Below are 12,156 nucleotides of genomic sequence, written 5' to 3'. Positions count from 1 at the left end.
GTACTAACAAAAAGAGGGGTCTTTGCAGCTACGGGAATAGATGGTGGCTGAGCAGGCTGTCCTGAATGTCCCTTTTGCGGCCCACCTCCCCTTCCTCCCCAACCAAGCACTGGGCCAAGATGACCCCACTGTCCTGGATTCCGATGGACGACCCCTCCTACTCCCCTCCCGCCAGAAGAAAAAGGAGCTGGAGGACATGGAATCAAGTATACGTTTTAAAAATTGTTTAATGGAACATAAACTCCTTTAGAAAAACATTCAGCCAGGTGATAACACCCATAGAAAAAAACACCAATCTCGTGTTTATCTTTTTTTAATTTGGCATGTTATTCGCATTTATATTAAAGCAAAGTGCATCTTTTCTTTATTTTTCTTGTTTATACACATTGCACAATACATAAATAATGATGCTTATAAAACGTCTTTATATTTACAAGTAATAATATATTTATATATAACATAAAATACATTTTTTCTTTAATAAATCTCAGGGTTTGTTTTTTTTTCAAGGAGTCCTTTCTCTCTCAAAGCACTACAATGCTAAATTTCCAATGAGAATGCTTCTCTTGTTCATTTAAACCTTTGTAGTTAGAAAAATAGCTTATGTTAAAGTCTAAACATGCTCATTGAGCTAAGAGCAGTGTCAACGTATCATACGAGTGTATGAGTTGTAGAAGAAATGAAAGAAGAGTTAGGTGTCAGCCCAGGGCGGTACCTTGGGTTATGATGGACCGAATCCTTCTTGGTGGAAGGGGGGTTGCCAAGAAGTCCCCCTCCCAGGGCTGCTCCCCTTGCTGGTCTAACAGCAGAGCTCAACACACAGGCGGCAGAGGGGAGAAAAGTGCTGAGCTGGTTTTCTGAGTTGGGGTTGGTGGGGTGGGGCGGGGTGGGGGACACGACCTGATGTGACCAGGGCAAGGGAGAGGCTGAGGGGCTTGGGAGGGGCCCTGGGAGGGCAATACTGCACGGGTAGCCCATCTCCGAGATATCCAGGAACAGATGACCAAAAAAGACACAAGGACAGCAGGGTGGCATGGGGGGGGGGACAAGCATGAAACAACTGGTTCTGGTTCAGCCTCTTTGCAGGGTTGCTTCTAAGAAGCCTGCAGACAGGCCCGTGTCCTAGAAGGGGAGCAGCAGGGGTGGGGGGGTGGGGGGAGGCTTTTCCAGGGATGGGGGACAGAGCCTGGCTCCTGGCAGCTGCTGGAACCCCAGCTGCCAGCTGGCCCAGGCACTGCCACTGCCCCACTGAGCATGTCCACAGGGCAGGAGACACAGAGCTGGGAGCACAGACCTCCCCGCAGGGACACCTGTACGAACCACAGACGCACACGCACTCGCCCACGCATCTGCCCTGACCAGGGAATCGAGGGCCCCCACGTAAGGGCCTGCTCCCCATTCTTACACTACGTCTGGTGGTACGGATTCCTGCCTCCCTTCTTCCTCCTGGGCTGTCCTGCCGGCCATACCCCGCCACCCCCATCCCCCCCGCAAAAAAACCCTGACCGTTTTTTTCATAAGCTATTTCTCAAAGTTAACAAAACAAACAGAACATAAACAAGAACGACAAGAAGCGGGGCGGGGGTGGGGACGACGACGACGACGACACGCGACGGACCAAAGAGTCTGCATGAAAAGCAAGCACTCGGGAGGAAAGTATTAGCAGCAACGTCGTTTGGCCTGGGCCCGCGCGGCTACCGGCTGTTGAAGATGACCTCCAGCCAGCACGGGCAGCTGCTGATGAACTGGCGGGTGTAGCACTGGCCCCAGCCCTTCACAAAGCTGATCTGCACGGTGAAGCCGGTCCACGGCTGCTGCATGAACTCGTGGTCATTGGGCCGCCGCAGGCTATACGCCTTCTCATAGTCGAAAGCCTTGATGGAGAAACCGGGGAACACCTTGTGTACCAGCAGCGTCCTGGAGTCCGGGTTGTCCAGTGTGGCTGACTTGATGAAGATGGGGTAACTGCTGCGGTTGTACACCCACACGCCGTCCACCTCCCGCGTGAGCTGGATGCCGCAGCCGATCTTGCTCCGCACCTTCTGCACCAGCTGACTCTTGTTGTCCGAATTAAGCTGTCCAAGGCAAAAGCCATTCCCCTGAGGTAGATCATAGAAGATATCCAGGGAGGGCTCCTGGACACAGTAGAGCCTCCCCACTCTCGTCTTCTCCTCCCAGTATGCCACCACGCACCAGTGTGACCGATCCCCAGGCTCCAGAAGAAGTTGGGAATCTGCAAAACAAGATGGCGGACATGGTTGGTGGTGATGGGGGCTGACGGTTCCCTCTTCCTCCACGACAGCCAAAACCACCTCAGCTCTCGTCAGGGATGGTGGTGGTGCTGGGTATGTATGCAGCCAGCTCTGGAATCCTCGTATGGGGGCGAGGCATGGAAGAACCCGCCTTTCAACACGGGGCTCCCTGGGGCACCTTGTCCCTCTCCCTACACCCCATGCTACCCCCCACAATCAGGTCAGGGACCCAGGACACCAGCATGTTTGCCTGTGGGGCCAAAAGAAGCCCTTTCCCTGCAGAGCTCAGAAGCCAGGGAACCCTCAGGAACTCCACTGGTCCCAGTTTGGGGGCAAGAAAAGGCCTTCCAGATGGCCTAGAGTTACAGCCCCTTAAATTCAATGGGACCTGAAAAGCTTATGGCTCTAAGAGCCCCTGGTCCTCCTCAGGAGAAAATCAGGACCCAGAAGGCCTATTGTTCGGGCCTCACAGATGACACAGCCAGACCCAGAACCCAAGTCTCCAGACTCCAGGGTCCCCCCACTAGGCGGTGTCTGTGTTTGTCACCAACTTCTCAGATCAGCACCTCGGTCATAAAGGAGCACCATCTGATAAAATGAAAGTGCAGGTGGTTTGAGGCACAAACAGCTATCTTCCTCACAGAAAGAACTGTGCTCTCAGTGTGTCTGTCAGCAGCAGATCTGTACACAAAGAGCGAATTCAGTCAAAATGCCAAATCACAACACACAGATTGGTGTTAACCCAGACTACCTTGACGAAGCTTCCTCCAGCCCAGACAGAAGATTATGTGTCTGGGATGGGCTGACCTTCCCTCCAGTGCCCTTCCTCTGCCTGTTGTAACCCCCTCTCCCCCCTCCCTCCTCAGAAGCATGGAGACACCTTGCCCTGCCCCCCGTCCAGGTCCTCCCTCCCCAGCTTCCCTAAACTTGGTTCTTCCCACAGGCAGCCAGAAGACTGGGGTGATTCTGGTAAGGTGACTTTCCCAAACAGACACCCAGAGCTCTTTAAAGGAGTTGGGGGGGGGGAATCCTGTGGAGGGAAAGGGAGGCCCCAGCGGCTGGCATTCCAACTCCTCCTTAAACTGGAGCCAATGGGGCAGGCCTCAGACTGGGAACCATAAATCTCCCCAGCCAGGCCAGGCTGCAGGAACGCTGTGGTCTGCGGCGGCAGGGCGGAGACCGGAAGTCTTGTATTTGTTAACAAAAATGGGGAAAGGCAGAGGCCTCCTGCCTTCCCCTGCAGCCCCGCTTCTCACTCACCGGGGGTTCAGGGCCTGAAGGTGGGGGCTGGCTGTGGGATGGCCGAGGCCGATAGAGCACGGCAGCTGGGGGTGGACGAGGGCTCAGGGACCTGTGTCCTGCTGCCCCAGCAGGCTGGGTAAAACCCAGGGCAGCTCTGCACACAACTGCTTCCAACCTTTACAGGCATGTTAGGACCTGGGAACCAGTCAGCTCCATTAACTTTTTTTCTTTCTTTCTTTTTTTTTTTTTTAAAGCAGTAGCCAGTCTCGCATGGAGGTGTTCTGTGAGTAAGTCTGTACAACATGCATTGTGACCCACGGAGGCAGCCACACACACCCTCACCCTGAGTGGCCACTGTCTCCTATAGACACCTTCCCCCACCCAAACTGGCCTTCCCGAATGCCTACCCAGCCAGCCAGACAAAATGGGGAAGCTGAGGGCTCCCTGCTCTCTCTCAGTAACTCCCTCCAAAAATCAACCCCAGAAAACTGGCCTGTCACCCCCCAACCCGTGGTTCTATGAAGCCTCAGTGTGAGAGAGGCTGTAAGTCCATGAGTGCGAGCGAGCGTGTGAGTGTTTGCGTGCGTACACTCTGGAACATATGGAAAAACAAGAGAGGGACAAGAGCTCCAAGCAGAGGTGACTCATCAGGCATTAACTTGTTTCTGCAGAGTATCCATCAACTGCTAATAAACTCCCGAGTGCTGGCAATCTTTGAACTTTCTTGTCGAGGGAGCTGGGCTCGGGGGGCCTGTACCAAAGACCCGTGAGATCTGTGTAAGAGTTCTCTGGCGTGCAAGTTTGCTGGGGAGGAAGGCACGACCGCCCTGCTGTTTTAGGGAGGAGGGGGTTTTGAAATGTAAGAAACTCTCGCTTATGCTTATTATCCCCACGTCTGGAAAGAAGATGGGGAGATGGGCGGGGGTGAGGGGGGGAGTCGCTGGGAGGGAGGTTCAGAGACCCTGGGTGGAGCCTCAAGATACTTTGTTTCATGGAGCTCAGCCCTCCTGAAACCTGGCACCAGCTAGCTGGGAAGAGGAGGAGGGGTGAGGTGCAGGGTAGGGTTGGGTGGGGTGGGGGCCTGGATCAAGTTGCCTGTGCCAGGCCCACCAGGAAAGGGTAGGGGGCCCCCCACCGGCTGCCCAGCAGCCTCTGGGGGCAGGGGAAGCTGCGGGGGGGGGGGGGGGGGGGGTGCCGAGGTTGGAGTGGCCCAGAGCCCTACGGAAGGGGGAAGGGGAGGGAGAGGGAGAGGGGGAAGAGTTCTGGCACATTTCTCTTTCATCTGCGTAGCCCTCTGGTCCACCCAGCAATTTGCCACCAGACATCCCTGGAAAATAACTTTTTTCTGTTGAGGTTAATGGCCAAGCCCGGATCACCAGCAGTGATAGGTGTCCCTGTGCATGAACAAAACCCTGGGAAACCCACTAGATGCCCTAAGCCGCCCTAGGACCCTCGCCAGCTCCTTCCCAGCCCTGTCCCTCCAAGCCTGCCCCACGGCCACCCCAGCCTCCCAGCAGCCAGCTACCTCCTCTCCTCACTGCTCCTGGGCTATCTCCGAACACAGAAACCCATGCCTTCCAGCAAGACCATCCCACCAACAAAGGCCTCTTTAACACATCACACTTCTGGGGGCCTGGGACAACATCCTACATTGCCAACTCAGAGATGTGCCCCAAATTCCCCACCATTTTGGGCTCATTTCTGGGAAACACTCAGCATCATCTTCAGAGAAGCACAGTTCCCTGAACTGGGCCACAGCCCACAACCATCTCCCCACAAAGGTCAAAAGGTTTAGCTCCTAGAGGGGCTCCCCGGGCCTCAGGGGGAGAAGCGGGGAGGCTTTCTCACACAGAAAAGCATCCCTCATTCCAAGAACTAAGGAAGAACCTCAGAAGCCTGCCTTTGACTTTTCCTCATGGATGCTGATACTTATCCTCCAAAGGCAAGACTCACAGGCCCTTGTTAACTTCCCTCAGCTTTACAACCTTTTCCGGTATTTTCAGCAACTTCTCTGCCTCCTCCCGAAAACTATACAGGGGCTTGTTTTAAAACTGTATTTGTGCATTTTAAAGCATCCAAAAGAAAAGCTGTGTTGTAAAAAGCCAACTAATCAGATGCCTGCTCACAATTTTTTCTTTTTATTACAGTTTAGGGAATTTCTGGAGCAACCCCAGAAAAATGCTGAATCCGCCTAAAATTCCTTTAAGGTTGTTCTCCCCCTCCCCTTCCTCATTTCCCTTAAAGCATAAAAACCTACCCTTTAAAAGGAAGGGGGGGGGCTGTTGAGAAAGGAAAGGATTTTGCTTGTGTTTGCACTTGCATTAGGGAAGACCACTTAACAAGAAGCTCCCTGCCTCTTTACAAAGAGTTATTTAATTACCCTGGGTCATGAATGAACAGTCCTGACCCTTCTAGAAGACCGGAGACTCCTGAATGACTCGCACGCCCAGGGTTCTCAAAGGCAGTGGGTGACCAGACCCCAGAATTTTCCATTTTTGTCTGAAGATGTGAGGACATGAAGAGAAATGGAGAGAGAGAGAGGACAGACCAAGCTCAGTGCCTCAATGGTACCATTTCTGGTCTCTTGCTTATGAAGCTGACCGTGAGGGCCAGAGAGGCAGGACTGTTCCAAAACACCCCGTGGTGCTCTAAGGACAGGGCACAGACAGGAGGCCATTGGCGCCCGGCTATGCCATACAAAGGAGTGCTGCTGGGGAAATAGGGGTCCCCGAGATTCTGGCCTTTCCAGACAGGAACACAGGGGGGAACCAGGCCAGTATAGACGGAGCCACAGCAGTGGGGACCACTGTGTTACCCCTGCCCAACTGCTGGGGCACAGAGGACAGGAGTAGAAGGTGGGCTAGGAGGGGTCTAACCCACTCTCCTCTCTGCAAGGCTCTTATAAAGAGGATGTCTCGAGGCACCTGGATGGCTCAGCTCATGAGATCCCAGGATTCTGGGATGGAGTCCTACATCAGGCTCAGCGGGTAGTCTGTCTCTCCCTCTCCCCTTCGTGTTCTCTCAAATAAAATCTTTTAAAAAAAAATAGAGACGTCTCTCCCAAAAATCCCACAGTGGGTCAAGGCCTGTGTGCCCCCTCCCCAGCGGCCCAGCAGAGGGAGACTGGGCAGAAAACAGCTGCTTTCATGCAGATGGCTAAGGGCAAGCAAAGGGCACACAGGGAGACACACAAGTTAAACCCAGCAACCCTGGAACGCAAACACGGCCACGCCTCGCCTGCCACAGGTCCAGGGTCCTCCCTCCTCGGGACTCAGGCGCCACCATAGGTTGCCTCATCCAGTCCTCCCCCCACCTCAGACATCTCAAAGGTTAACAGCACCCGTCAGCCCTGTTCCCCACCCTGGTCAGGAAACTGGCTGTCCCTAGAGCAACCAGCCCACTTCGGGGACAAGGACTGAGATAAGAGGGGCCATCTGTCCCATCTACTCTCAACCCAAACACTTGCGATGAACAAGGAACCCTGCTGGGTCTACTGTCCAAGCCCCAAAGACTGTAACCTATAGCCGCCGCCGTGGAGAAAACCCACTGGGTCTGAGCTCCACTCAGGTTCTAGAGGGAGCTACCATCTGCCATGTTTACAACCTCGTCCAGAACACCAAAGATTCTGCCAGGGCTCCCTCTGATTCCTACAGACAACCCTGGGGTTTGGAACGTGTTACCCACAGGGGCTGAAACAAACTCCAAACACTTCCCAGTTAACCCTGAAAATGCTCAGACTCAGCCCATCACCACTAACCCCAAGTTCCTCCATCAAAGAGATCAGGAAATGGATTCTGGTTGGTAGAAGGCAGGACTGAGAAGGTGGGGCTGTTTCCAGACTCTGGAACAAGATCTGTTCATTGAGGTGGATTGGGGGGGTGGGGGGGGAAGCACAGGAGGACCACGGGGTCTGCTTCAAAGGCCAGAGAACTTGCTCTGGGTCCCTGTGGTCCAACCAGCCGGGCTCCCCAAAACCTGGCTCCCAGGGAACTAGGATCGTGCGATACCCCCCACACCCAGCTAGAGTCCGACACCCCTTCAGACCTCTCTCCCACAGAACCTTGGCAGTGACTTAAGCTCCCAGAGCTCCCAGCGCCAGCCTCACAGGGCTGTTGTGACAATCTGATACAAAGTGGCCAGGGGCCATGACCTGGCTTGTGCTACACATGCTGGTCTCATCTCTCAGACATCTTGCCTTGGGTTCTCCAACTTCTTGAAAACGTTACCCAATGCTACCCACCCCTTTTCCCCGCAGGGAAAAGAACAGTCTGGGTCATGCCCATACATAATGAGCATTTACTATGTCCGGGCCCAGGTGGAAGGGATCACATGACAACGCTATGAGGTTGCATCCTATTAGTGTCTTTATGCTGTGAAAGGGGGAAAAGAGGCACCCAACAGAGCTGGAATTCCAGGCCAGAACAGTGGCCGACGTGAGCCGCGGTGGGCAGCTACCTCTGACCTCAGGTTACCGGCCCTCTCCAAATACTAGATACTAGAGGAAGAAAATTAAGTGTCCTTCAGAACACACTTTGGAAACATGAGGCCTACTTCACATTTTACTTCACTACTTCCCTTTCAATGAGGACCCGAGCGTGGGGTCCAGCTCCCCTACACCAAGCGGGGGAAGGAACCGGGTTTCTTTGCCAGCAAGCCGCTCTATGATCTTGGCCAAGTGGCTTGCCCTCCCAGAGGCTCAGTCTGACCCAACCCTAACTAATACGAAGGAGGTGAGGGCACAACAGGACCCCCTCCAGGCTCTCCAGTCTCTGGCTACACTCTGTGATTCACAGAAGTACCCCATCAGTATGAACACAGGTTCCATTTATTTTTACTACCTTCCGGAGAATAAGAAAATCACGCTGGGGAGCCTGGCACATTTTTGCATTCAATTTGCAACAGTAAGACAAAACAAAATCAAATCAAAAGGGAAGAGATTTGAGCCAGATTTTGCTGTGTCCCTCTGTAAACTGGTTTCTTTTTAAACGTGGGAAGGTACAAGCTGTGTGCGTTCTTTGGTCGCTCACCGCTCTCAGGGAAGAGGAGGATCCCCAGGGGAGGGTCTCTGCCCATATCACCACCATGCTTCCCCATGTCCACCCAGGCCTGGCCCCCTCAAGTTTCTTACCATCACCTCTCTCCTCCTGCAAGCTCTTGAGCTCACTGATTCGGCAGATCCTGCTTATCATCTAGGAGACTGATATCTGACTGTGCCTTACAACCAGTTACTAAAACTAAAATGGATTCCTCTACCCTCCACTCCCCCAACGGGCCCCACCTGTGTCCCCCAAGGCCCCTCAAATGTCCAAGGCCAGCCCCCAGCCCAGGGGACCCTCCTAAGAGCAGTATTTGGCCAGCAGAGACTATAACTGAGGGCAGTGCCGGGCAGGGGAGGGAAGCCACACAAATCAAAAGCTCCCATCTGTCTCGCCAGCCGGGCTGACACGGCTTCCTGTGGCCCAGCCTTCAGCCATGCAAATTATAGCATGTACCCGGCTGCCTGCCTTCTGAGGAGGCCCGCTCTGCCCAGCTCCGACAGGACTCAGAGGAAGGGTGGGGACTCCCAGCCCGGCCAACTCCATTCATAATATTTACAGTAAATGGGCCTCTGGCTGCTGAGTGTGTACCCAGCCTCATCATTTCAAGTTCGAATCTCAGGACTCTTCCCCTCCATGGCGCACCCTGAAGTTCCCACCATGACCCACCCTCCCCCTAGAAAGGGCATCCACACACCTGCATACACACAGCCCCCAGACCTGCACGGTACGCATCCGCCATGGTACCAGGTAGGACCCTGGCCACACTCCCAGAAGATAGAACAAGTGGGACCATCACCCAACAGGAAAATGTCCAAATCATTATCTCCAGGCTTACCCCCCAGCCTCCCTCCTAGAGAGAGACCAGAGATTCCCCCCCAAATTCCACATGTGGATTCCCAAGTGGGAAGGCATACATGAATCCGACCAAAGAATCATCTCTTAAACGAGTAGGAAGTCCCTCATCTTCTCTGCACTGACCCCGTCTAAGTATGTGGGCTGCATGTTCAAACTCCGTAAGCGTCTTCATAAAAATGGATGCATATGTCAACTGTTTTGAAGGACACGACCCCCAGAAGTACAGAACACTTCCCGCCTGGTTCTGCGGGTCTTGGGGCTCTGCAGGGAGCTGCTTTTGCTGTGGGGCCCTTTAATAAAAGCCCCATGCACAACGACCTCCAGTACCCCAAAAAGCAGCACAGTATTACAGGACCCAGACATGGGCCCTGTCCCTCCCATCCTCCCCAGAGCTCCTGCTGGACTCCAGCTTTTCTAGAGGGTAGGGAAACCGTTGAAGACGTGGAAAAACACAGGGAGAAACAAAAGTCCTTTTCATCCCTCCCCTCCCCCAGCTCCCCTTGTTCCACAACAATTATGAAAACTGTTGGATGGGATGGCATTTTGAACATTTACTGCATTCCGGCCAATAAATTCCAATGCAGGATCTGATGGAAAAGCCTCCCTCTCCAGCCAGCTCCTGGATCCCCGCCCCCATGCTCGCTCCCAGAGCCATCATTCCTCCTCTTTCTTTACAACCCAACACTGGGGCCTGGCCAGGCCCGGCCCGCACTGTACTCACAGGGAAAAACAACAGTACGACAGACTGGAGACAGTGTGCAGACTGGAAAAGTTAATCATTACTTCTGTCTACCTCTGTAATCTAATCTCTCTGGCTTTGACACACTCGCTGTTCAGCCACCCCAGCCCTTTCACCCCCAAAGCACCCAGGGCCTCCCAGGCCTGGGTGCCCACCCTGTGAAAGAGGAATGAAGCTTCCCCCACCCTTGACTGCCATGGCGAGGCCCCCAGAACCCACCAGAAATCGCCCGCCGCTCAGTGCTGTGTGCCCCACGTTTCATAGGACTCTGGGCCTCCCATACGTTTGGGTTCCAGTCTGGCTTGTATTATTTGTGGAGAACCAGGCCGCCCATCCCCCACCGCCCCGGGACAGACTCGGCACCCCCACCCCTTGCGCTGGGGCTCCCCTTCAAAGCCATCTAGTTGAAGGAGGGCTGATCTGAGTCCCCCGGCCCATGCCATCAGTCCGCAACAGACACACGGGCCAAGATGGCGCTGCCCTATGATGCTGCCCCAAAAAACAAACCCAGAGTTACCCCATGACCCAGAAATCCCACTTCTGGATGTGCATCCAGAAGAGTCCTGAAGAAATTAATGGCACACATGTCCACAGCAGCATTTTTGACCAACAGCCAGAAAGCGGAAGCAACACAAGTGCATCCACTGAAGGATGAATGAATGACGATGTAGAGACACCTACACTAAGAAAGGACCGACACTGTGGCGCAGGCTAGGACACAGACGAACCTTGAGGAGGTTCTGAGGCGTGACATCAGCCAACCACAGAACGTCACGTGTGGGATGACCGCACTCCTATGTGGTACCGAGCAGTCAAATGCACAGAGACGCACAGTCAAATGCACAGAGACGGAAGCAGCGGGCTGCCCAGAGCCCGGGGTGGGAGGCCGGCTGGGGGGTTAGGGTTTTGAGGGGACAGTTTCAGTTTGGGCAACAGAAGTGGTCTCGGAGAAGGACAGTGGGGGAGGCTGCCCAGCAAGGTGACAGACTCATACCGTTGAGCTATGCACTTCAAAACGGTCACGATGGGAAATGTGGGGTATATTTTGCCCAAAAAGAAGTTGGAAGGGGGGGCACCTGGGTGGCTCAGTGGGTTAAGCGTCTGCCTTCAGCTCAGGTCATGATCCCAGGGTCTTGGGACTGAGTCCCCACCCCCCATTGAGCCCCGCATCAGGCTCCCTGCTTCTCCCTCTCACACTCCCCTTGCTTGCGTTCCCTCTCTTGCCGTCTTAAACAAACAAACAAACAAACAAACAAACAAAAAGAGTTGGAAGGGAAGGGAAAGGAAAGGGAGAAAGAAGAAAGAAAAAGAGACAAAAACAGAAGGCCCCACCCACCTCTTCTAATACTTTCCGACGCTCCGCATTAACCTGGAGGCCTTAAGTACAGGTGATTCATTGGTGGGCTTCCGCCCATCACAAGCATAAAGGCCCCCTGAAAATGCATGCAAATTTTGGTATGCATACGCATTTTTATGGGGAAGGATTCCTCAACTTTCACTCATTCTTGGGAGAATTTGCACGCGAAGAAATGTGAAGAACTATAATGTTTTTATTCGCACATGCAAGAGGCCATTATCTACCCAGCACCTCAGCAACAGGGGGTCTCATTACCTCCCCTCAAAATCCAAGAACCAAAGACCACACAGATCACAGGATGCTTTGCAAGCTCTGCAAGGGGACTTGGGAGAGACCAGTCCAACCTCTTATTTGGCAGATGAGAAAAACTTGAGGCCCTGGACGGCACCGGCAAGCAAAAACTCCACCTTCAGCCAGGAAAGTCAGCCAGCCCCTAGGGACAGACACGGGGGCGGGGTGGGGGTGGGGCTGTGGATCTCCCTCCCATTGTCATTCTCCAGGGCCCCTCCGGGGACTCTTGCATGCCCCGCACCGCAGGCCTCCTCCCTCAGGCAACACCCCCCAGCAGGGGTCTTCACTCTGACCCCACTGAGCTGGAGATGGGGCCCATCTATTTTTAAGAGCTGTACTGTGCACCCAAGCTCGCAGAAGACTCAAATGGCTCTTTCGCTC

General features: G+C 53.9%; 1 protein-coding gene across 1 annotated transcript in view; it reads right to left on the bottom strand.

The window, feature by feature from the left end:
• Nucleotides 1–209: 209 nt before the first annotated feature.
• SMAD7 (SMAD family member 7) overlaps nucleotides 210–12,156 on the bottom strand; it is a 30,385-nt gene continuing 18,438 nt past the window's right edge. Inside the window, exon 4 of the mRNA XM_047697277.1 lies at nucleotides 210–2,233. Within this exon, the coding sequence (XP_047553233.1) occupies nucleotides 1,695–2,233 (539 nt within the window). The 3' untranslated portion in view covers nucleotides 210–1,694. The remainder of the gene's footprint in view (nucleotides 2,234–12,156) is intronic.

This window comes from Lutra lutra, chromosome 12 (assembly GCF_902655055.1).
Source record: "Lutra lutra chromosome 12, mLutLut1.2, whole genome shotgun sequence".
NCBI classification, from domain to species: domain Eukaryota; kingdom Metazoa; phylum Chordata; class Mammalia; order Carnivora; family Mustelidae; genus Lutra; species Lutra lutra.
This window is presented reverse-complemented; position numbering and strand designations above follow the sequence as displayed.